General features: G+C 38.3%; 1 protein-coding gene across 10 annotated transcripts in view; it reads right to left on the bottom strand.

The window, feature by feature from the left end:
* Positions 1 to 26,462, bottom strand: part of TRAK1 (trafficking kinesin protein 1) — a 124,221-nt gene that overhangs the window by 13,302 nt on the left and 84,457 nt on the right. For 5 of the 10 annotated variants that reach the window (XM_068204490.1, XM_068204510.1, XM_068204488.1 and 2 more), the window contains 11 exons: positions 23,522 to 23,634; positions 17,739 to 17,839; positions 16,825 to 16,933; positions 14,955 to 15,033; positions 14,431 to 14,561; positions 13,848 to 13,922; positions 12,477 to 12,614; positions 10,486 to 10,562; positions 8,238 to 8,474; positions 6,976 to 7,292; positions 2,410 to 2,739 (listed from right to left, as the gene is read on the bottom strand). In XM_068204490.1, coding sequence (XP_068060591.1) covers positions 2,410 to 2,739; positions 6,976 to 7,292; positions 8,238 to 8,474; positions 10,486 to 10,562; positions 12,477 to 12,614; positions 13,848 to 13,922; positions 14,431 to 14,561; positions 14,955 to 15,033; positions 16,825 to 16,933; positions 17,739 to 17,839; positions 23,522 to 23,634 — 1,707 coding nt within the window. The remainder of the gene's footprint in view (positions 1 to 2,409; positions 2,740 to 6,975; positions 7,293 to 8,237; positions 8,475 to 10,485; positions 10,563 to 12,476; positions 12,615 to 13,847; positions 13,923 to 14,430; positions 14,562 to 14,954; positions 15,034 to 16,824; positions 16,934 to 17,738; positions 17,840 to 23,521; positions 23,635 to 26,462) is intronic. The other 5 variants (XM_068204518.1, XM_068204528.1, XM_068204489.1 and 2 more) reach the window with 1 other exon arrangement.

Raw genomic sequence — 26,462 nt, 5'->3', positions numbered from 1 at the left:
AGATACAGTGTCTTTACTCCATTTGAGCAACACAACCAATAATGATATGGTAGCTCATGGATACTCCTAAATCCTATGCAACAGGACAATTTGAAAGAAGGCAAAAAAAAGGGAAATTAAAGTTTTCAGTGCACTTGCTCGTTCTACACAATGTTATTAATTTTGACCCATTTATTTCTGTAATGTATTAAAATGACTCAGCAAATCATACAAGGTAAAATAAGATTGCTAGAGCAATTTCATTGATTTTATCTACTTTGTCAATTTATAAGGTGGGGAATTTGCTTAAAACCCCTGTCTAAATAGACTTTTCCCAGGAAAAGTCAGCAGTAACCAGTAAATAACCTGTTCATAAACAGTGACCTTTATTCAAATCATAATGGAGAAAATGGAAGGAAATACTAGACTTTTTTACCAGTTTGTAAACACAGAGCAGGCCTACTTTTATTGCTCTACTCAAAAGAAAGAACTCTTTCAAATTATTACCCAGAATTGTTAGAGTAATTTGTTCTTAAAAAAAACCCAACAAGGAACTAAACTATATCCTTATCTATGTTTAGCCCATGACAATGAGTCTTTTACTTTTTTGACATGTTCCTGTGCTGAACACTCTTACAATTAGAAAATTCTTAAAAATGTAACCCAAGCAACAAGTTTTTTCACATTTACTCTACTCTGAGTACATGAAGAACTGCTTGTTCCCTTCCTCTCTATAGCAACACATTTTAAAATTAATCATATATTTTGTTGAATCTTTTATTCCCTAGATCCTAAAAATGCCAGTTATTTAAGTCTTTGATTATTTCAGTCCATGTTTCTTATATCTCCAGCTTTTCTTGCTGGTTGTTACTCAGACTCTTCAGAATTATAAAAACCTGGATAATATCCAAAATGTTACACAATTGCCTGAAGAGGAATTATTTATTTTCATATTAATATAAAAAATAATATAAACTTTCTTTCTGGGATCTCATAGAACAAGGACAACTTTTGCCAATGGAAAGGGAAGTTGAAGGGTTTGGATGTTGAAGCACTGGAACAGGCTGCCCAGGGAAGTGGTTGGGTCACTACCCCAGGAGGTATTTAAAAGATCTGTAGATATGGCACTTAGGGACATGGTTTAGTGGTGGACTTGGCAGCACTGGGTTAATGCCTGGACTCAATGACCTTAGAGGACTTTTTCAGCATTAATGATTTTATGATTTGAAGTTTAACCTTAATACGACTGACTGCAGAAAGCAGCTTATATTCAATAGCTGAAAGCACTGAACTGCCCTTGCAGTGAGAGCTGAAGATACTCTGCATGTCATGATAATAACAGAAATATTATTGTTTAGCCCTGAGACAATCTAATCTTCCAAAGATCAGCCAAATATTAAATTATGATTTATCCCAGAAAAAGGAGAGGGAAGGAAGTGTCTTCATTTAAAGTAGTTATACAAACACAAGAAGTCTGGAAAAAAAAGGAGTTCTGGCAATTTTCTGATTCTGGACTAAATATAATTCTTTACCAGAGGCAAATCTCAATGAAGACTTTATAGCTTATTAAAACAAAAACCCCCAAATCCCAAGAACAAGAGAGAAACCACACAAACTCAAAACACATCTATAGTTTTGAGAATCTGCAATCTTGTGCAATAACAGACTGCTAGTGTCAGTTCAGAGTATCTAATAACTCATGCAGTACTTTGTCACTTAAAAATGTTTACATCTTAATATGGTATAAATAGGAAGGACAGGGTTTAATAGTGTGGTGGAGATAGAGTAAGGGAAATGTTATTAGTGACTGCATAAAAACATTCCTTTAAGTCTTTCTCTCAGGAGGACTTTAAAAACAGGTAGCTGTATCTGAGGTAAGTGAATTAAACTTTCAGAATTTCTTTGGTGGTTTTCAAGGCACTCCATTTGTTTCAGCAAAGGCAAGGTAGAGGCATCTTTAGTGCACCTATCATTTAGTATTTGTTTTTTTCCCAAAGTACAAACATCTAAAACATGGCATCACCTCTTATGAACTGTCAGAAGAGTATCTGCACTACAGTAATACAAAATATACGTAATCTGTACATTACACACACTTAACAGTGCGCACTAAATACACACACAAGTTGAATACATGCCACACAAAGGTTTGTGAATGAACCACTTCCTTTTAGCAGCCTTCTCTTATCAAAGTAGAGTAAAATATTGACCGCAGATGCTGTTACTGAAAAACAAATTAAAAGATTGTAAAAGAAACGATTTTTGAGCCAATGTTAGAATGGTTATGTTCTAACCACTGCACGCACTATCGTGCAGATGCTACACACAAAGCAATATTATGGATGCTGTTCTGAAGAGACGTGAGAATGGCCCAGTAATCAAAATCCTGTAAAGATGTCAGTTTTACTGGACTTAATGAGTTTCCCTCACCAGACCCCTCATCATCGTCAGTCGCGGCCTCCTGCATCTCCTCTGTGAAAGCCTGAGATTGGCGGGGGTTATTCTTGTTCTCTGAAACAGTCACTTGTGCTTGTGACCTCTCACCTGAGGTCTCTGTGTGCTGAACTGGCGTCGAGGTAGTTAGACCCTTGTAAGAAATGTCACCTGTCTCATCTTCCTCATAGTCATTAAGGCAGTACACTTCATCCAGGTCCAGGTCTAGGGTCCTGAAGCCCTTAGTGACAACCCCAGGCCTCGGGTCCAGGATCCCACCCAAGTGAGGCTGAGCCAGCTGCTGCCAGTGGTGCAAAGTGGCAGAACCTTGAAAGGGAACAGAAAGACAACCAAAATCAATTAGTAAGCAATCCAGGACCTAAAAGACAAAGTCCCACTTCATTTATCCAGAAGACCAAAGGTTTGGGAGCTCCAAACCTTCAATGTTTCTGGGTTTAATGTGTCTAGGGAGACATGCTACAGCACAAAACTGCTTCACCTATGCTTTAGCATTTTCACACCAGTGTGTAATAAACTGATCACATCAGCACCTATGCAAAGCCTGGTGGTGAGAAGCAGCACACTTGTGCACGTGCACATCCCCTCCCTGTAAATATCCCCATCCTCTTCAACTCACAGGATTAAGCAGGAGTAGAAAGAATTTACATTGTAACAGTTGATCTGAGCACCATCACAGAAAGCTCTAAGAGGAACATATGCCACATATTCATTCCCACGTTAAGCTCAAACTATGACAAGTGCTAAAAACATGCCAGAATTTTCTACCAGTGGTTAACAGGAGGACAGTAGTCACACAGACTGCACAGCAATTTGAGCTTGCTACCATACGTTAGAAACCCCATCAACTTCAGGCACGTGTAAGCAGATACACAACTCTGAACTACACGTCAAGGCTAAATACCTGTGTGGGCCCTGTGCTACAGGAATTCAACTACTACATAACTAAATGCTACTGTACCTGTAGCTTCATCCTTGGCAGAGAAAAGTTTTGAAAATGAAGGTGCATTTTACAGAGAAGAGCATTCAATATTCAAGCTTTAATAGGAGACGGTCAGAAACAGCAATGGATCAGGAAGAACTCAAATATACACTGAGATAGGCCCAGTGAAATCAGGGGAGAATTTGGTTCCTCAAGTAGCAATTAAACACTGGGGCCTGCATTTTCCTGCGTGCCCACCATCACCGTGTTGAAAAACGTGACTTAAAATCACACATGTCTTATGGCACAAACAAAACATCCTTCTTTTCACCTCTGCCTGCAAATCAGAGCAGTTTTTGCAGACTTATTCCTGTTTCCTCTCTGCAAAGCAGAATACCTACTCATTCAACAAGCTGGCACACAAATGTCTCACTCATATTCAAAGACCAAGAATATTCAATTTACTACACGGTGTACGTAAAAGCTTAAACAACTGTAATAACTAGAGATGGAGTGGCTCTCATATACATTTTCAATCTAAGAAAAATCCTATGGAATGAGAAAAATTGCCATTCCACATATTGCACTTGAGGAAACTTGCTGTAAATAGGAAATGAACAGGGAAAAACTCTTTCTCTAGAATGACTGGAACAATGAGTGGCATTTTAATTAAGCCTGTTTGACTTTTTAAGATCTGTAGCTTTTTAGCTCGGAATAAATGGATCTGCTAGATTACTTTGGCTAATGATCCTATCTATTTTTTCTTCTTCTATTTAAATAAGTCTATAGGAATTAGAGAAAATTTGCACCCTAAAGGCTCAAGAAATAGAAAATATTACGACCCCACAATAAGAGAAAAGACATCCTTATAACTTGTTATTACATTTGAATTGTCATAAAGGCCAAGTTTTTTGCTTTTATATAAAAGAAATACCCCAGAATGTGAAGAAGTTACAGATATTGTCAAGTCTTAACCTAGGAGCAAAGGTTTTCTGTCAGTCTACCCCAAGAATCAAAGAATAAAGGAAATCAAAATTTCTTTCTGCACAGCACACAAATATTAAAAAGTTAGTTAACTTCTACATGCTAGCTTCTGCAAATATAACCTTTTTCACCTTAAAGCAAATCAAAATTTATACTTAAAATAAACTCAGAAGAACACAAACACTTCATTTTCAATATATATCTTATACTTTTCCATAGGAAATATAGTTACCAAAATATCTGCATTTTGAGCTTTAATATTTCTATTGAAACTACAGAAATAAAAATGGCCTTAGGTCCATCACAAACCAGAGTATATGTAAGCCTAATCTTCATCTCATAAAATGTGTGCAAGGGAGCTTTAATTTCCTATACAGAAAATGAAGACAAATGTACAAGGGAATCCAACAATTGTAAATCCCCAATAAAAAGAAAAAAGAGAAAGCTGCAGAAGTCAAAACAAGAGGGAAATACAACACTTCTCTGGCCTACATTCAGTCCCAGGTTCCTAGCAGATGGTTTTGTAAATTACCAGAAACAGTTGGCATGAGGGAATTACTGTGTAACAGTGGCACATGCCACTAAAAGAAGAAGGAATATAAGAACAAAATAAGCATACGAATGGAGTAAATTTTTTTCATCTATTCCTGATATCACTGCATGATTGCACATAGGCTTGGAGGATCAGAGAAGGCTTAGAAATTCAGTGTGTTGTTCTCGCAATTGCAGTGAAATGGGTGAAGACAGTCAGTCCAAGTTTTTAGTTTTCCTACAGATAGCGCTGTTTTGTGCTTATGACACAACAAATCACAGGTGTATAGTTTAAAAAAACAAAACAAACAAAACTAAAAAAAAACCCATTGGTCTATAACTAAAAGAAGCCACATCAAGCAATCCTTCTGTTTGACTAAAAGAAAGCGTATCTTGATTTTTAAAGGTGCAAAACATGCATTTCTTAGTGCTTCTGTCACTTCTTTTTCTGGGAGATTTAAAATGTTGCTTTAAAGGAGCAGCAGAAGTCATTAACCTATAGTAAATTTATTATAGAACTAATGTTTTTTTCTGTTTTATGACATGAGCACCCAAAACAGTAAAAAAACCAAAGACACAACTACTTATAGCAGTCTGCAGGTACAGCAGACCGTTTTTCCCCAGTAGTCTGAAGGCATCCATGAAGTTGAAAAATACACTAAGGCTCATGAAAAATATTCAGAAAATAAACTAAGCTGAAATGAAAAACAAAATCATGAAGATATTTAGTCAATAAAAATTAACGAACACAAAACTTACGAAACAGGCAGACACAAACATGCTACAAATAAGATCTAAAACCAAACATGGGAAGAACTTAAAAAGGTGCAATAATTTCAAAAGAGAAATGACCTTGTGAAAACACTGAACAAAACCAGGGAAAAAAAAAAACCCAGACAGATAGAAAGATGATAAAGACTTTAAGTGTTTATTGGAAGACAAAAGCAGATATATAATGGGATGGTGACAGAAATCTATTACAGTGGTAGCAACTGGAAACTGAAACAAAGTGGGATCATCCTTTCCCTCATGTGGTACACGAACTTTTATGACTATTTAAAAGCAGCCATGAAAACAAACTATTAAAATCTGCTCAACGGTATGGATTTGTGCACTATGGCTCTAGTTTCTAGGTAAATACAGTACATCACTTTCTTCAGGACATAAGAACGCTTATGTTTGTTTCCAAGTACGTGTCATGCTATATGCTCCTTATAAATGAAATAAATATGTTCTGAACAGATGAAAAAAAGGAGCTTCTGCAATTAAAACACACACAATGCAATGTAATACAAGAGTTCTGTTAAAGGAAGAGAGAGAGAGAGAGAGAGGGAGAGAGAGGAAGAGAGAATTCAAAGCTAAATGATGTTACCTAGTGTATCTGTGAAGTACTACAGGGAAACTTCATTTGGTTTAAAACCTGAAGGAATTGACTCAACTAACTTCCAACTACAACCTGAAAGAACTGAAGAAAGCCAGGCAGATTATACTACATTTGCTCTGACAGCTTTTTTTAAACAGTCTATTGAAATTAACTTTGAAATACAGCTCTAGCCCTGACTACCATCAATCTCTAGCTTGCCTTTTACTGAGACAACATATGAAGGAAATTTGACTTTAAAAAACCCCACCTATTTCACACATGAAACACAAAGCCATAGTGAATCATGTGATCACTCAAACAACCCATTAAGTCCAGAGATAATTTTGAATCACTATAACAGTCTTATCAGACTAACTGAAGTAGGTAATAGCCTTTCCAGATACTAATTTACAGAACTCTTGCTGTTTAGATTTCATAGACTTATCCACCTTCCTTTTCCAATTATGAAATGGTAACATTTAGGTTGGATGTAAAGCTGCACTGATGATGTGCATGTGTGGCCTGTAATATTTATTTTACTGCTTTGGCTAGGATTGTTTCCTAACACTTTTAAGGCTTGTGGAAGAATACAGTAGTTAGAAGATCTCAAACCAACAGCGTGGAGTACTGTCTCTAAAGTAAAAAGAATAGGTATTGCAAAGATTTCCTGCTTTCTGGTGATGGATTAGGGACCACAAAGAGTCACTAATAACAACAGATAAAGGCCGAGGCCCTTTGTTATCACCTTCTAGTGGTTTCACAATCTGAAGCTTTTCTGGCAGGTAGGAGCGACTGCTGATAGACATTCCTGAATATCCAGTGAATTCTGAAAATCTGGAGTGAGTTCCCAGGGACATGATGCTCTCTGTGGGGGTAACGGAACCACTGTGGAGTTCTCCCTTTTCTGCCAGTTCCCGCAACTTCCTTTCCTGCTCTTCCTCAAAGAATTTGCGCTCTGAGAGATAATTCTCCCGCCTGAGGGAGAGCCTACGCAGGGCAGTCTCTAGGTCACTGGAGCCTGGAGTCCCTGGAGTTCCAGGCTTCTTCATCCTGTCTTCATTTCTAAAACATAAAGGAGGACACAGAAAAAAAAAAAAAACATGGTGGGAGGGAAAAAACACATTCTTAGAAATGTTTAAGACTTCCATATGACAATTTTGAGACACTCATCAATACCTTTACATTACTGTGTCTGGGAACAACTTGCTCCTCTCATCTGAAGAGCTGCTCAAAGGCAAAGACCAGTCTTTTTTTTCTCTTTCATAGTAAACATTTTGAGTCCTAGCTGCTGCCTGGAAAGTCCTGGTTGGAAACCTGCACTTTACTTAAGAGCTTCCTCCTACAGAGAGGTGAGAATTGTCTACTTGTTGTGTATCTCTCACAGTTATGTAAACTCAGGTAAGCAGGCCCCATGTTAAAGGGCCAATGCTGTAAGAACACCACAGTGAGCCACAAGAGTATATTATACCGACAAACATTCATTGTTTTGAAGTATTAAGCCTTTTTAATGAAAAGTATATACAGCATATAGTGTGAAGCTGTACTGGGGGAAGAGACAAGTAGCTAAAAAAGCAAAGTTCTGACTAGTTTCATTCATAAGTTTTCATATTAGGTAACCTATAGATGCTCACTTTATTCATCTTTAGGATCAAAACAGTTCACTATAGCTGCATCTGCCATCAGAACTCCCTGGCATTTATGTAACATGGTGAAAATTTAATTATTTTTAAGTGTTGACACACAAAAATAAAGGGTGGTTTTACATCATCTGGTGATGTTGCATCTCAGAACAGGTCTGAGCTGCAGACACTGATTGATACACAGTACTTTCTAAAAGCTTGCTTTTTTCAATAAACTTGAGTGCCCAAAAACTCTAAGCACAAAATAGATTTTGAAGATGTATGCCACTGTGATAAATGCACTACGCAAGACAAAAGGAGGAAAACAGGAACACTGCCTTTATGTCAGAAACAAAGCAAAAGCAAATTCTAGTGCTCTGGTACTGACCCATTGTCCGAGGACTCTGTCTCTAAGATGATGCTATTGGTCTTGTTGTCTATCATAATGTTAGAGATGTCTCCCCCATAGAAACTGGAACGTGGAGTGCTGACACAGCTAGAAATGACTGAGTTCATAGCAGAGGACTGGTTAGAGCCTGGGATATTCATTGGTGACGGAGTCATGGATCTCTGCTTGACAACTTGATTGACATTTCTCACCGTCTCGAAGACCCGCTTCTGATGGCTGTAAAACACACACAAAATTAATAATCATTCGGTAACTTATTACCATGAGAAGGAACAGAGAAACAGGTAACAGCTCATTAATAGCCCTTCCTATTCACAGGTCTATCACTTTGATTTTATATATAGTTCTGTAAAGTAGTATGCATAGGGTCCCATACTAGCTACAGTCTGGCCATTACATTCAATCCATAAACATAATTCTTCCATCACCTTAGAATATTTTTCACAGAACATTTGACAATCATGTGCATGGACCCTTTTAAATATTAATAAAAAATAAGTGAAAGAGCATTTCAGTACATCAGCTAAAAGTGCCATAAAGTCATTATGTAAAAACGAGATTTTAAAAATCAGAATTGACCTCCATTTAACTCTTAACTATAAACTGACTAATCCATTTTAAAAGAGAGTTTGAATTTACTCTCCTGAGTATCTCCATGCAAGCAAGTCCTGTATCTTTTCTCTCTGAAACCAATTTCCAATCCCCTTAAATAGTTCTTTAAAAAAAAGGAAAAAGATCCCAGAAATATAATGGACCAAGATTTGAGAGAGAGGCTGTCAAGGCTGGAAACCTAATATTTGACCTACTTCTACAGTTCATTCTTTATCACCATTGTCTTTATACCATGACAAATATTGTTCACCTGCTCCAAGACTGACATCAGATGACACTTCAGCAGAAATTTCTTGACAAAATAAAATTACCCTACATCATGCTGCAGCAGTGCCACCACTGCTTTGCTTTACAGTCCAACAATGGCTGAACACAAGGAGAGCACATTCCTTCTATCTGAAAGGTAACACTGCCAGTTGTAACAGTGACTGCATACCTTAGGCTATTTAATGTCATTTAAATTTCTTTCCTCTGTCCATGGGTGCTCAACAGTTGCACCCTTTGTGTGGAGGCTCCAGGTCTATAGCTGTATATTTTTATGAGGCTGAATCTAAGAGTATTTATCAATAGACAGTCCCATGGAGCTTGCAGTTACTACCACTGCACAAATAAATAAAGCCAAGAGAAGTCATGCAACCAAAAAAAAAAGTATCCTCTGGTACAGGCAAAGTAAATAAGACATTCTAAAGAAGTTAAACTATCTTTAAGTTAGATTATACTGGAAGGATGAAAGGATCCTATGGGGTTTGAGCATGCTCACAACTTTCTGATCTTACATTTTTCTAACCAACTTTTCACTCTGTCAGAACCTCATTTGCAGTTCTTGGCTCAGGCTCAGAAAAGGTCAGTGTATGCGTCAGGCATTTTGTAAATGCAATTAGAAGGTTTCTGGTAAGTACCTACTGTACCTTCCCTGACTGTCCTGTTTTGTAAACTCTGTTTCTGTAACAGACCCTGTAAACTGGATTAACTAATTTAAAATTAAACAATCCATGCTTTGTACAGATCTGTGAGATAAACCTATTGGAGTACATGTGCAACTGGCATCAGCAAGGCCATTTCTTCCAGGCTGTATCTATCTATAGCTTTGGGGCTGTCGCAAGCACTTAACTTGTTTCAAACTACTCTCTTGTTTAATTTAACATAACTTCAGCACAGGTGTAATGGGCATCACACTAAGTACCCAACCATTCCAAATCCCTTACTGCCCTGATGTTCTTCCTGTAAAAACTGGATTAGATCAACCTGGCAACTTATGTTATAAAACTCAACAAGAACTTGAACTCTGCCTCTAACTGGTAACTGAAGAAATCTAGCATGGTAACACACAAGAAAACAAACCTTTTCTCATTCTCAGCTTTCACCAATGAGAAAATAAGTTTACAAGACAAGGCAAAGCCAGAATATAGGGGTTTTCTTTTAGCAGCTTTAGGAGAAAACAAAAACACCCCCAAAACTAGGCAATTTGTTTTCCTTTCTTTCTATCATTCACATTCAGCTAGAAATATTTCTTTCTAAATACCTAGCTCAACTATTTCCTGTTTTTTTTTTTCTCATCAAATAATTAAATTCAGATATAACCAATCAATTAGGAACCAATTCTTTTCAGTCTTACGCCAAGTCAGGAGAGTCGGGTTCATCCAAATGCAATTCTTTCCTCATTGACCCTTCTATCTCTGCTGCCAAAGAATCCTGTTAAAAATAAGCACAAAAGAGAAACAAATATCATAGCATTAATAGGTTGGCATGACAGAAAATAATAAATTGTTTATAGAAAATAATAAATAATGAAGAGTATTTCTAGAAGAAAAAAAGGAAGGTTTAAATATGAAAAATTTCTGGAAAACTAATGTGGATATTTAAAACACTGACAAAATATAACTTAGCTTCCTTTTCCTGCAGTATGTACTACCTGATGATACATAATATCTACCAAAGAACCTTAAAAAAGCATTGTAGGCAACAACATGATCCAGCTACCCAGACTGAATTCCACACTCAGTAACACTCACCTTTTATGTATAAAGTTTTGGTCTTTATGTTCTCATTTTAAATATACATAAAACCCACAGTATTATCCACCCATCCACAAAACTGACATGATTCTTGGCATAAAGCACTATATACTTTCTCCATAAGGTTAGAGGGAACAGACCATCAGTTTTCTGTAGTTGGTCACTAAGTTTTACTGCTGGGTGCAGGTTCTAAGTGTCAAACATTAACAAAACTAAATGATCTTTTGTCCCGTGATTCAACCTTTGAAAATCATTTTCACACAAAACACATAAACCTACCTCAGCACAAGCATACTTTTCACAGCTTTCAGCTGTATTTGTGCAAGCACAGTTTGTATTATTTTTGCAAGCACAACTTATATTATTAAACATCTGCACTTTGATTTGGCCTGTGTTCAGTCTCAGAAGGGAGCATCAAAAAGCAAGCTAAGCCTTTGTTAGCAATTGACTTATTGTGAGCACAAATAAAATGTGTTCTTCTTCAACAGTAAGACAAGACAAGGCAGGCCAGATTTTGCTGCTTGATTAATGTATTTCAAAAGAAGCCACTGATACCATTGTCTTCAGAAGTAATCTAACTACTCTAGAGATACACAGGCAAGCAGAGCAAGTCACTGTACACATTCTAATCCACTCTTTTTTCCTCATTTCACTGAGGGTACTGCATATTCCCTGAGCTTTAAATTTCATAATCACATGAAATCAGGTAAAGAAAGTTGATAACATCAGTGAAACCACCATAACTTGCTGCCATAATACAGATTAGCAACTAACATTCTTTTAATTAAACACTGAATTTTCAGTCACCATACAACAAGAAGTTATGCTTTTAACCCTGTTCAAAGGTTTAGTCTGAAGAACTAAAATGTATATCATAAATGACTAGAAAGATGCCATGTCTGGAAACCATTGTTACATTATTAGGAAATTACATCTCCAAGGATATTGAAGATAAACAGGAAGCTCCTAATGAACATCAGCCACCACAGTACAGGAGATGCCTAACAAAGATGTATAGAACTATGTAAGAACGTGTTAATGCTACCCAGGTCTCACAGCATAAGCACAGACAGCTGCAGGTTGTATATAACACTGCAGCAGAGCTGCACAGCACCACTGTTTCAGAACCAGGTATGCAAAACTGATCACACAGGTATGTCACCAGAGGACACAAGGAAAAACCACGCACCACACCTCTGGTCACAATGAAGAGACTAACTTATTTTTTCTGACTCCAATCATTTATAGTTCTCAAAAGGTGCCAGTGGATTGGAAGGTGAACGTGCCACCTCTCCAACGACACTGGACAAACTACCAGTCTATCAAATTTCTCCACCTCCATGAAAGAATGCAAAACAATAGGTTGTTTACAGAAAGTTGCATGAGAAAGTTCTCTACAAGAATGTAAACTCAGAAGGCTTTAGAAAATCCTAAGAAATCAGGGCGACACAGGTATCCTTTAAGACTATTGCAAATACACATTTCACCCATGCTTATGTCCAACCTAGCATCCGATCCCTGAAGCTGTAAGTCAGATACAAACACACTTCCTTTGCTTGGTGTGTGCAGGTTTTTCTTTAAATCTGCTTACCATAGGGAAGAGACCAAGGGAGTGGTACCGACGCGATATAGCATTTGGCATTGTCTTGTTCCTAAGGTTTTTCAGCTCTTCCTGAGCCTCATGAAGCATTTCCATGCACTCTGCATACTTGTCTTCCAGCTCTCGCAACTGTAACATAGAGAAAACAGTCCAAGACCTTATGGGGTGCACTATTACCACAAAAATCCTGCCAATTCTTTTACTACTGGTAAGCAATAATGGTGCAGGGAAGAATATCCCACTTTAAAGGAATCCTCCATGTCCAACAACTGAGTATCACTGGAGGATCATTAATAACATGGATTAGTGATGGGAAGGCAGGTAGGGAGGGTAACAATGTGAAAGAAACTGTTTGCTCCATTTTCTTCCTTTCCTTCCATGTGAAGCCATTGTCAAGGAAAAGATACAGAGCTAAAAAAGTATCTTTAGTCTGATCAGGTTTAGTGCTTAATCACTGCCATGATGACCACAGTGGCAAACACCATGGTCTGAGGACAAGACATTCCACAATGGTCCAAAGGACTTAGAAATTTTAAAGCCAGGACTTTCATGCATACATACATATGCATGTATAACTCTCAACAGCCTAAGACCATGCTTTATTTTTAGCTTTCTCAGGAAACACATCTTATGTAATCACTCTGTCTCCAGATGTCTGTGTACCCTCACAGCTTTTGGGTTCATCAGCTACTTCAACTAAGTTTGGCAAAGGAGCAGAAGTCTGAAACACCACATTCCTACAACTTTCATAAAAATCAGCTATTTGGTTTAGAAAATGAGATCCAGTTCATTTTCTTTCCCAAGAAAGCAATGGTGAGGCATGAGGCCAGTCTTTGTTGAGCACCACAGTTACAAAAGGTCCACCCACTGGAAAAGCTTCTCTGGCCACTCCCACCTTCATCACCAAGCAGTACAAGTACAAGACAAATTCTAAAGGGATCAAGCTGTATTCATTCCCTCTTGTCCATTATTTTTTCATGCAAATATAGCACCCATAAGACAACCAGAAATACTGGACTGCCTTATGTTTATAAACTGAACAAACAGAGCATCAATGAGCTCTTCCATGTTATCTCCCTAGTCAAAATAGGATGAAATTACCAGCCTAGAGAAATCAACCTCTAAAGGCATTCCTGTACAGTCCATAAGTCTCTGTGTTTCAAAATGTACGTCATTTGAAGGAGCAGAGAATAGGAAAGAAAAAGGTTTGAACTCTACTAGGAACATGAATGTTCCTTCATTGCATATACACAGGTAAAACTATTTAGTATTTCTGATCCAACTCAGACTAAACCTCTCATGGCAAAGTGAACAATCATTGCTCAGCTATTAAATTATTGTATTACTAAGTAATGTACTCACCTCTGCTGTGAGCTGTCTCTGGGCATCTTTAGCAGCTCCCAGATGCTGGACAAGTTCCTCATTTTCAACTGCACACTAAAATATGCCAAATATGTTAGAAAGACTGCCATGTTTTATCCTGTGATATTTGTATCATATACAACAGGTAAGTAGGAACATTGTAACTTTTCTCACTTCTCCTCTGCAGCAATATTAATCTACACATCAGTTTAGAAACGTTTAAAATGTTAATACAAGAATACACAGCATTAGAATTCACCTTGCTAGAAGAACCTCCAAACAAGTATGTGCCCACTGAAATACTTGCACTGACACTCTTGTCTCACTGACATAACTCAGAGCAGAGTTTTGTATCTAATATTTAAAATAATTTTAACTATTGCACTAGAGAAACCATATATACATATCTTAATAAATTGATGCTTTCTAGTCAGATATGCCAGATATTAAACACCAAACAAGGTCATCCACATAAGAAAGGTGGAATATTTCCTTTAGGCTCTAGTACAGAAAGGATTTTAATCTGTCCTCCAGTTACATTAGTAGCAAATAACAACAGTAGTCTCTCAACTGGATTGCTTACAGCTTTTGCCTTTTTCTGCAGGTCGACTATCTGAGAGAGAAGATGAGTGATTTCTTCTTGCTGCCGGGCAGCATCTTCAGTTTTCTTTGCTAGCTCTTCGGAGATATTGGCAATCTGGATGTTTGCATCCCCTTTAAGATAAGTAATTACAATTAACATCACAAACACAAAATCAGAAAAGTAAGCATAAAGATGTTCTTTTGGACCATCACTTGCTTCAGCAGAATCCTACCCCCAATTCACAGTAAGGTATTTTTGAAAAACACAGTAGGACACAAAACGAGAAAGGCATCAAGTGCTCATGCTGCAAAGGAGACTGAACACTTTCAATGCAAAACTATTTTTAAATGAGAAAGATTTAGCATTAGCCAACATTTTCTGCTGTGAAATTTCAGCCACAATTTTTCTCCTCATAACCATTTATAAAAGGAAAATAATTACCACAGGAAAATATGACTGACTGATCTGTTTTGGTTTTTTTTTACTGACCTATCTCAAAAAAGTATAAAGAAGTAGGGACATACTTAGCTCTTTTACACAGTCATTGACAAGTTGTTGTTCTTTCTCTTCATAAGTAATTGTTTCAGTCTTCAGCTGACAGGCCTGTTCAAGAAATCCACATCAAATATGCTACATTAGCACATTTGTTCTTTGCCAGTCTGTTGTTGCACTTCCATCTGCTTCAGAAAAACAAGCTATTCTAATCACTCCTTCAGGAAGACAGTGAGAAATTACAGGTTTTGCCTGCTCTCCCACATGTTCTGGAAAAAGAGGCCAGGTGAACATTCAGCAGAGACATTACTGTATGGAGAAACTTGCATCATTATTACCATATCCCCACTAGATGTCACTTGTGTATTTTGCACTAAAAGTAAAAAGAAAAAGAAAGGCTTGGACATACAAAACACTAGCATGCAGAACTCGATCTGGTCACTGAGCAAAACTAGTTATCATCAAAAACTAAATAAATGCTTGGTTTAAATAACTGAATTAAACATTCAAGTATTTAAAAAACATGCTATTTGATTCTGTTTGAAAAGTTCTGGCACCGGAACCATATATGCCATAAAAAACCTTAGTGCAACCTCTTTCCCTGGTTTGTCTTTTCCACTCTGACTCTGGGAGTGCCAAGAGCAGCATGGCTGCAGCCAGCTGGTTCTGTCTGGCACCACCTTGGTGATCTGTAATCTATTCCCAAAGCTGGGGGCATGCACTGACACCCACAGACTGCAACTGTAGAGAACTGCACAGCTCACAGGTTTCAGATTTGGTTTCATCCTGTGCCTTGCTGGCACAGACTACATCTCCCTGGGTGGGAAGGCAGTGCTGCATGGGGTTTCCAACCAGCTCCTGAGGCAGTAGCTCTCTCAGTTCTAACATTCATTATTCTCAGACTATCTATTGATCATCTTCCCTGTGCACATTCTCACTTAGGAGCACAGCAGTGTCCATTACTGGACGTCTTGTGCGAAGGTGTAGCACTACCTATTTACAATAGGCCCTGCATTTGAAGTGGAAAATGGTAGTAACATTCTGTTTTCATGTATTCATTCTTAGACCAAAAGTATCTCTCCTGCTAAACTCTGCTACATGTTTGCAAAGTGGTAACATACTCCCATGGTTTAAAGGTTGGATTAAAAAAATTATTCACTTCATATTCAATTGTAAAACTTTTAAAAACCGTGTCATCTGTGAAACAAACAAAATATTTTAAAAAATAAAGACAAGAAAAGCACATTCAATTTAAAATATGAACCGCCTTGACTTGAAACACACAATGAAGAAATGTAATGCAAATTTAGGCCAGAAATTTGCATTTTGACAAACACTGAATTGGTGTCAGAGACCATGCCAGCCTAAAAACTTAAGATCTGCTGCTCAAGTCACATGTATCTGCCAAGTCAGCCATTTACAAGCTGTTTCAAAGTGCAATCCTGGACTCCAAAATCTGCCCATACTCCTGCACATTCTTACTACACAAACACTGCTTTGCATGTAGCTTCATTTGGGAGGAATTTCTTCACAAAAAGGCTGACAGGACATTTGAATGGGCTGGAGTCATCGTCCCAGGAGGTGTTGAAGAAAGGACTGGACACGGCACTCAGGGCTCTGGTCTAGTTGATAAGGTACTGATTGGTCAAAGGTTGGCCTCAATGACCTTAGAGCTCTTTTCCAACCTAAACAATTCTGTGATTCTATGTAGCTTCCACACATCAGCCTTTCCTTCATTTAAAAAGGATAAAGGATGGTGATTAAACAATCACAGAGAGATCTGTTATATGTGGAATTATACTCTTAGTTAGACTCTCAGCTTTTAATACAAGCTTCTCAATACGCGTGTTCTGGCATTTAGATGATCAACTATATTAAGCAAAACAAAGGGAGCAATTTCACCTCAGATCTAAGCACAACATTTTCCTCTTCAAGGTCCTTGAGTTTCTTTTGAAGAGAGTCCAAATGAAAGTAGTTCTGGACGGAGGAAGAAGATTCATTCCTCTTCAACCTTATAGGAAAAAGCAACAATTTAAAGTAATTTTTACATATACTACAGCCAATCACACAGAAGCACAGACTGAATATAGGTCTCAAAAGCAAACCGAGCCACATGAAATACAGCTTATTCATGCCAGTACTTTTGGGCAGCAATAAATTTGCAGTGAATTTCAAAAGAGAACATTTAAAAATTTTATTTATTATTCTGCACATTTCCTATGGAAAAGTTGTTCAGCTAAGGCTATGAGAAAAGAAACCATGTTATTACAGGGAGCAATCCAATAGCTGCTGATTAATGCTACACACGCTTCATCAGAATGCAGCAATAACTCTGCAAGGGCAGACAGCCCCTCAGAGCCTGCAGTGCTGTTTAGCCAGCTAACTGCCTGGAAACCACGCTGTAAGCCATGCTTTATTTCTTTCTCTTGGATTGGAATTTTTCCATAGTGCCTTCAGAGGTCCTTCAGGCACAAAGGTCACCCATGTAGCATATCCTATCACATGCAAATGTGTGTACTGGGCTGCTGTCAGTGCCACCCGCGGCTGCCGCCCACGGCTGCCCCACCACAACAGTGACCCAGTTCCTCTGAAAGTTGCAGTGTCGTGTCAGCAGCCTCCCTATGTACTCTCCCCTCCTGGCTCCTGTAGGCACCTGGGTAGCCAGCTGGCTCATGCAAATCCTTCCAGCTGGAGCCTTGCATCAAGTTCTAAGTCCCATTTATAGTTCTAGCCAATACAGGGGCAATTTTACCACTTTTCAAAGTTATGAAATCATCCAACAGACAATGGTCAGTGCTGCAGATCGCTTGACTTACGGGGTGGAACAGATGGACTCCGGTTCACTTTCTTCAGCAGCACTGGTATAGAACTGGAGCAATTCATCTTTCATAGACAGCTCATGCCGCAACTGAGAAACCTACACAAAGAAAGAGCTCATAGATCAGTAAGCTGATTTCCAGGCACATTTTTAAGCAAACCCACCAAAAATTAGCTCATTATTCACCCTCCAGGCATCATCTTGGACTAAATCAAGAATCCAAGACTGAAACAGACCAGAACCATTTCTTTTATTTCTTAGAAAGAAGGGAAAGTGTACCTTTTAAAGTAGCCACTACATTTTTTTTACAAGTCCAAACATGCAATTATTCACTGCTATAAGACGTTTCTTTTTTACCTTCTTTAAGATAAGCAATCCTGACTCACTGTTGCATTAGTCTAGATTCACATGCACAGTAATGGATACATTGCAATGATACAGCAAGAAATTAATGTGGCACAATCAAGCCAAACATTGCATTTATCCATTTTGTGTGATGACTGTCATCTTCTGGCATGGATGCTGACCTTGAAGGCCTCAGATGCCGACATTCCCTCCTCTCCAAGAGGCCTTACATAAAATTACTGAAATGCTTGTGTAGTAAGGTTACAATTGTGACTCAAGTGTGCCTGTTGAGCTGCAGAATACCACCACACAGTGGGAGGCTGCTGTTCTGAGGCTGTTCCAGCAGTGAAGGTTGCAGTCAGTTTCTGGGTTTTTTGGCTCTGGTAAAGTAGTTTGTAGGATTCTCATACTTAGTACAAGCATACATCAAAAATGACCGAAACATCAAAAGTGGGTGATTAAGATTCCTTGTAATTGTGAGCTCCACAAATGTAGTCTTTGTTACTTTATATTGCTATTCTCCAAGAAAAGGGTTAAAAGCTCAATCAGACAGTAGCATGTACACCACTTCACAGCTGTGATTTAAGATGCCACAGCAGAAGGAGATTACTTTTATTTGCTTTGCACAACTACAGACAGCATAACTGCTCAGACATATCCCTTCCCCTCCACTTGCACTGCAAGACTTGGCCCTCAGTTTGCACTTTCCCATGTAAAAAATGCACAGTATGTTTCTTTTTATTAAACTTCTGCTTTTCATATTGTAAGCATACTTTTCTTTGTAATTATTATTAGGAAAAAAACCAGAGAATATCAATTACATAGATTTGAACTCCATTTTCATCGAACAAAAGAGCAGACACAATCCAAAAAAGCACTTGAATTGTTCAGAATTTGAAGCAAACAAGGTCATTTACTTAACTAAGACTGTTCTGCATAATGAGAAGTGCTAAGGAACCAAGTCCTCCTGAGACATGGGCTCTAAATAGCAAGGGGAAAAAAAAACTATCCCCATCCAACCACATTTTAGAAAACTATTAAACAAAATTTCTGCATTAATTTTTGGAGGCTCGCTTTCTCCATTTCAGGAAGAACAAAAATGCTGAACCAAAAATAACAATATACTTCCATTCAGCACATTATAACTCAGCCTCTTTAAGAAGCAAGAATTCAGATACTGTCTGTGGGTGGACACTAGATCATCTCCAGCTCTTGCTACTGTTTTTTTTTTTTTTCTGTGAATTAAAAAGACTGAGGATACTATTTATACTGCCATTTCTGAGCATTCCAATCTGCCAAAAGAGGGTGAACAGTCAGAAAGGTTGATCTTTTAATGGAACAGGACCTGAAACAATAGGCACACACTGAAACATGGGTCGTTCCTCCTAAACATTGGGTGCAACTTTATAATTGTGAGGGTGACTGAGCACTGGCACAGGTTGGCAAGAGAGCTTGTGGGGTCTCCAACCTTGGAGATAGTCAAACACCATCTGGACACGGTCCTCGGTAATGGACCGTAGGGGATCCTGCTTGAGAAGCGGGTTTGGACAAAATGATCTCCAGAGCTCACTTCCAATCTCAGTCAGGCTGTGACAGTCAGAAACTGTGAAACACTCACTACAGTAACTTCCAGCAACACCTCCCTTTGATGCAGCATTTTGTGCTGTGTTAACTTTGGTGAGTAGCTAAGCACCCACCTGCTGAGCACACAGTCTGCCCCACAATCCCCATAGGATGAAGGAGAGACTGAGAAGGTCAAGAGCAAGAAAAACTTCTTGCTGAGACAGTTTAATAAGTGAAGCAAAGCTTCCCATGCAAGCAAAGTAAAATAAGGAATTTATTCAGTTTTCTATCAGCAGGTGCATGTTCAGCAACTTACTGGCAAGTGGGACCTTTGCACACAGAACTGTCACTTGTGAAGACAAACACCATAACCATGAATGTCCCAGATTCTTCTTCCTTTCCTCGACCTTCTATTGTTGAACATAACAACATATGGTATAGAACATCCCTTTGGTTAGTTTGGGTCAGCTTCCCAGCATCTTGTGCAGATGGTGGACAGAGTGAAGAGAGGGAAAAAAAAAAAAAAAAAAAAAAAAAAAACGCTAGGGAGGCTGGGAGGGGCACGAGGGGAAAAGAAAAGAGCCTGGTGGATGCTGCGCAAGCGCTGCTTGGCAATAGCCAAAACATCGTTATCAACACTGATTTAATCCCAAACCCAAAGCACAGCACCAGGTAGGCTGGTGAAGAATGTTATCAGCATCCCAGACAGACCTAGTACACATTTTCACACTGCAAAACACTGAACTTATTTTTTATTTTATGAACAGAAATAGCCTGTTCTACGTTTTCACAAGCCACTGCCACATGTGCCCTCTGGAGCTAATGCTGCCATGTTACTGTTGCACAATCTTGGTATTGTTACCAAGCAATTGAGACGGAGCCCTTGCTGTGCATGGGACAAGGCCCACAACATCCCACGAACCAAGCATGGTGATAACTCTTCTCTTCAGGCTTTTAATTGCCTCTGCTGGCCTGACAGCTTTACTCAGCTTCAGAACTAACTCATTAAATAGATGCAGTTATCTTAAAATAATTCAAGTAGAATATAAAAGTATCCTCACACAGAGAACAACACTTTAAAGACTTGGGACCTAATTCACAGGATCAATCTTTACTGAATCATGAACAACTGTTTCAAGAATAGAGCTGATTTGCTTTCCCTGACAGCAACTAAGTGCTTAACAGGTTAGAATTGCTCAAAAGGAAGACACCCTATTACACCATATTTAAACAGCTCGCATACAAGTATCAAGCTGAAGAGCATTTCTGTCTTTCCAACATTACTTTCTACTCTTAATAGACCAAAAGCAATGTTCCTTTTTTTTAAGTCACCATTCCATATTATAATTCAACTTTTTCCTTTCCTCTCCCTTTACACAGAACAAAATCAAACCTGGACTTTTGAAACCTGCTATCATCAAAACACAAACTCTGACAGGTGACCTGGAATTTGAATAACAGGTCTAGAGGGCTGTATTACCCAGAAGTTAACACAGCTTTGAGGTGGTGTTATTTGAGGACTGACACTACATTGCAAGTGCTGCCATTTTACCTTCAGAAACATAGGACAAAATACATAAAGGAAAAAGAAGCAGAAACTGGAAAATTTAGAAAGATTAGGAGAACCTAAAACCGAGAGAGCTACTCCATTCAGAATACAATTCACATTGTGCAGATTGATTTACAATTTGCATTTCTTTGATAATGAGCTGTAATGTCAAAGGAGATAATACCAAAGTGTAGGCAGTACCATCCCAGAGAAAAGGAACATGGAGCTGCAGCATTCTTACTGAACAGCAGATAGACACATTGTACCTGGGAACTACACTCCGCTGCTGAAAAGGCAGACACCCATCTCTGTAAAGCAAAATACTTCACAATTAAGAATGTTTCCTCAGTATAATGTTTATACTTCTAGAATATAGTAGTGAAACAGTAAGGTGAGACTGAAGTGTCTGTGCAGACACTAAAGGGCTTGCTTCAGTCCACTCACCCTTTTGTTCTCTAGTACAGCAAAAAAACCTCAGTTACATCAGTTTTTCCTGAACACGATCACAGCCTTTTCTTAAACTTAAACAGCGCCTAACAACACAAACTCAAAAGACAAACTCAAGAATCTGATGCACTTTGCACAGGTCGTTACAACTTTGACATGTATCTATCAACGTGGCATGTTACCAGCACAAAGGAAAAACTCAGTCTGCTTAATGGGATGGACAGAAGGTTTTGTCATGACAAAGGTCAAAGAGATATAAAGCTAAATTATTCATGCCATGGTACCTATACCAATAAAACCTTAATTTTACACCACACATCAGAAAGAATTTGTCCCTGTATTACAGAAAACACATATCTCCCAGACAAACCATTTTTAGGCAATTTTTACAGAATTTTAGAAGTATTAAATAAACTCTGTTCTCTTTCATTTTGCCCTTAAAGACAGTTGTCTTAGTTACTGTTCTGTTCAAATATTCAAAATTCAGTTTTAATAGAAAATCTAAAACCTGCTAAAGGCAGATTTTCAATACACAAAAGTGTCATGACTTAAAAGTCTGATGAGCTCTGCCTCAAAGGCATCAGTTTCTGAAGGAGTCAAAATAACACTGTGAAAGAGGGCTGTTGACAGAACACATGGCCCAACACACGAAGCCACCTGGTAAGAGGCTTATTTTTGGTGGCACTTTTCCTAATGCTGCTCCTCAGTCCCACTAAATAAAAAAACAGATGTGGACAGAGGCAGCTTGTCCATGTCCTCCACATTCCTCAATCAAATTTTTCACTCTGGATGGATGATATGAATGCACAGTCCTGCTCAGTCACCTTGCACATACTAGTACATGTCATATTGACCAATACACAAATAAACTGGTCTGCCTCATGATGGGACTTGGGTAGCAAGCAACAGCACTCTTTTGGGAGAGAACAGAACTAGTTTTCCATGCCAAAAAAGGTGGGCCACATCACAGGATATTATTTCATTATGTGTGCTCCACCATTATTTATCACAAATCACTGATAATTTTATCTGCATTTTATCCTTTATATGAAATGTTCATAACGCAACATCTCACACCCCTGAGCAGTATTAATTATGAAGCATTTTAAAAGTTTTTACTCCACTGGTTCATTGTTCTCTTGCTCTCTGTCTTCTTCTCTGTCTTGTTCAAAACCACGTATAGGTGAGATTCAAAAAGCAAGGTCATTGCCTCAGAATAGGAGAAACAACATTGGCTCCTAGCTCATTTATTAAGTTGGAGTTTAGTGACAGCTGTACTTACAGCTAAAGAGCTGTTTTAAAGCACAGGTGCTACTTGAAATGAAACAAGCTTTCTTGTGTGTTTTATTGATCACACCAATGTGTCCACTCCCAGCCCAGAAAGCCAACCATACCCTGGGCTGCATGAAAAGAAGCATGGCCAGCAAGTTGAGTGAGATGATTCTTCTCCTCAACTGTCCTCTGGTGAGCACCCAGCTCTGGAGTCCTCAGGACAAGACAGACACGGACCTCTTCAAGCAGGTCCAGAGCAGGGCCACAAAAATATTCCTTCTCCTATACGGGAAGGCTGAGAGCATTGGGGTTGTTCAGCATGGAGAAGGTAATGCTCCATATTGCAGCCTTTCAGTACTTTAAAGGGGGTTTATAAGGAAGATGGGAACAGACTTTTTAGCAGGGTCTGTTGTGAGAGGATAAAGGGTAATGGTTTTAAACCAAGGGAGAGCAGATTTAGACTAGATATAAGGAAGACATTTTTAGCAGGGAGGACAGTCAGACACGGGAGCAGGTTGCCCACAGCCAAATGCATGGACAAGGTGAAGCTAGAAGGAAATTCCTTACATCATTGCATATACAGCATTCAGGCATAAAAATCTTACCTCTTCTCTGATGTGTTCTACTTGCTCCTCCAGGAAATCATTTCTTTCTGTCAGTGATTTATTCTTCTTTAACAGCGACTGGCCAATCCGAGCAGCTAATTCTAAGTCCCGTTCTTTCTGTGAAGCATTAAGAACAGAAAGACAATTTCAATTTATATTATTTTAATCACCAAAGGATCATAGGGAGGGTAAAATTGCCTTGAAAGGGAAGGAACAAGCACTTAACAATAAAAAGAATTTTTCCTTCTGTGAGGGTTTATTTGTTTGAGAGGTTTTGCTGATTTTTCTTTTCTACTCTTGCATATCTTATAACAGCATTATTCAGAAATGACTGACCCTCTCTCAAAACATTCTTCAGTTTCCATTTGCTCCACCTACAAATAAAAGGAAATGAGCTATGCAGGAGTAGAAGCCAGTTCCACCACAACAAACGTTCAGCTCCTATTTTTGTGTATGCCAACCATTAGTGCCTTTGTATAAAAAAAAATCCTAACTCTTTCCTTTTTGCAGGTGCACTAAACTACATAAAGTGGTTACTCTCATGCCATGCTTGACCTCTTCCTCCCCCTCCTCTATGACCACAGTACTGGAAATCACCTGTCTTCACAATTCATCACAGGTACCAATAAAAACTAGAATGCTAATCCTTTTGATGACATGTACATAAGGATGTCTCAGCCTTGCAGAAGCTGGTACATGGAACTGTAATCTGCTTGGGAGAGGATGATAAACTGCATAAAATTTTGTGCTGTTCATTAAGCATTTCTATTTATCACTTTCTTATTTAACTACTAGATTTTTTTAATAGTGCTAAAATGCTGCTGTGGTTAACTCTCTAACATACCCTTAGTTCAACACCATTTGAGGAAGAATTTTCTCCCTGTCACTGAAAATACTGTTTGGAGCTTACTTACTGTCCCTGACTACCACCCAGATTTTATGACTAAATGCTACCTTATGTCATGTGTACGTTAATGACAAAGCCTACAAAACATACAGCTACTGTTCACATGGATTTGAAGCCAATGAATTTGAATGAAGAGGCTTTCACCATGGAAAAAAAAAGTTATATAATAACCAGTAAATAAAAAGAGAGGTGACTGATCAATGCTGTATCTGCAAATAGCATTTTCCAAATGGTTTCTGAAGGTCAGACTTACATTCGCATTGAAAGCTACTGGCATTATCAAGCCATAAAATCTTTATGTAATCTTACGTACAATCTTTCAGAACAATAGGTGCCACGAAGTTATCCAAAATATGTTTGGATATATTTTAAGCCAACTTATTGTTCACTAATTTGGCTCACTTCATAAATACTGCATGGAAAAAATATATTGCTGCGGTTTTGACTCTACAGAGGAGGAGCTATCTAGCAGCAATGTTTTTTTAACTTCAAATTTGAGGAATGTAAATCCACGTCCAGGCTCTTCAAATAACTTCCCTAGCGTTCCTACACAATTTTTAGCAATTCAGCTCTAAATCTCAGTTTGGGGACAGGTCTCTTACTCACACAATGATAAGCAACTAATTTATTACAGCAATATGTAAAAAAAATAATACTGACAAGCAAGACACGTTTACACTATTATTAGAAAAAGATGAGAAAACAGATTCATGAAGAAATCTGCTCCAATTTTTACCACATACCCAGGCAGGCCTGGTGCCACTTCCTTTCCTTAGTTTCAGGGCTATAGGCACAGATTTCTGAAATATCTGCACACATGTTATTTCGAGATCTTCTCTTTCCTATCTTCCCAAATGCTGCACCTTTCAGTGTTGTAATGCAAGCATCTGAAGCTTGCAAACATGAAGGACAGACAAGGGGTAGCTTTTGTTTTTTCTCTCACTCATAAGTATGAAAGCAACAGAGAGTGTTAAATTCTGCAAATGGCTGCAATCTCTTACAATAACCATCATACAGAGAACAAAGAAAGGTGCTGTAAGTGCATTTATCCCTATGAACAGAGTAACTTCATTGGAAATGATGGTCAAATAAAACAAAAAGGCTCACTGAAAGTATTTGTTTTAATAAAGTTTGACATGTTATACACCCCCTTATTTTTCCATTCCAAACATCCAGATAGGAAAGTACACAAGAAGCTTTAAAACACTGGCTCAGCAAGTCCTTCAAGCATTGCACCTGTGAGTGTGATGCCTGGATCTATAGACATGTGGCTGCAGGGACTCAGAGGAGGAAACAGTTCGGCAGAATGCTGCCATCATTACTAGAAGGAGCCACAGACCAAATGCAGTAAATCTCAGCCGAACAAGGCAAAGGGAACAAGGCACAAACAAGTTAACAGACTGTTACTACAAGGTGATGAATTATTCTAGGAGAAGTCTTTTGGGTAACACATTCGTTTTAACACCTAATTTGTACAGAGGTGTTTGAATGGGTTTGGCTCAAAAGCACAAAATATAAGACTGTACTGCACTGAGGGGTATCCAGAACAGGTGGGAGACATGAGCATTCATTCCCATGCTTGTTTTCTTGCAGAATTAGAGGAATAACAGACCACCCAATTGGCTAGAAAGACACCATTTATGACATTGCTATTGCAATAGGCGAGCAATTGAGTATAAAGAACTAAGTTGCAGTCAGCCATGAACTAATAAAATTGTAATAGTTTTCACCTAAAGAATCCTTCAGAAAAACATTGCTCAAGTTTACTGCAGAAAACCAGCTAATTTTAGTCAAACAATTTATCATGATATTTATTGAACATAAGCATAGTACCATGACAGTTGCTTTTTGACATTTCTTGAGTGCTAAGAATTACAAGAATACCAATTTTCATAATAACAGTATAAAAACCCCACAAACAACAACCAAATCAACGAGACATAAGGGAAAGAAGGCAAATGGAGTACTAGGTATTTTCTAATTTTGTGTCTATGTACTTCTCTAGAAAGAAATTATCTGAACCAATTATTATGA

Source organism: Anomalospiza imberbis, chromosome 1 (assembly GCF_031753505.1).
Source record: "Anomalospiza imberbis isolate Cuckoo-Finch-1a 21T00152 chromosome 1, ASM3175350v1, whole genome shotgun sequence".
Taxonomy (NCBI): Eukaryota; Metazoa; Chordata; class Aves; order Passeriformes; family Viduidae; genus Anomalospiza; species Anomalospiza imberbis.
The sequence above is the reverse complement of the archived record's forward strand: the minus strand, read 5'-3'. Positions and strand labels throughout refer to the sequence as shown.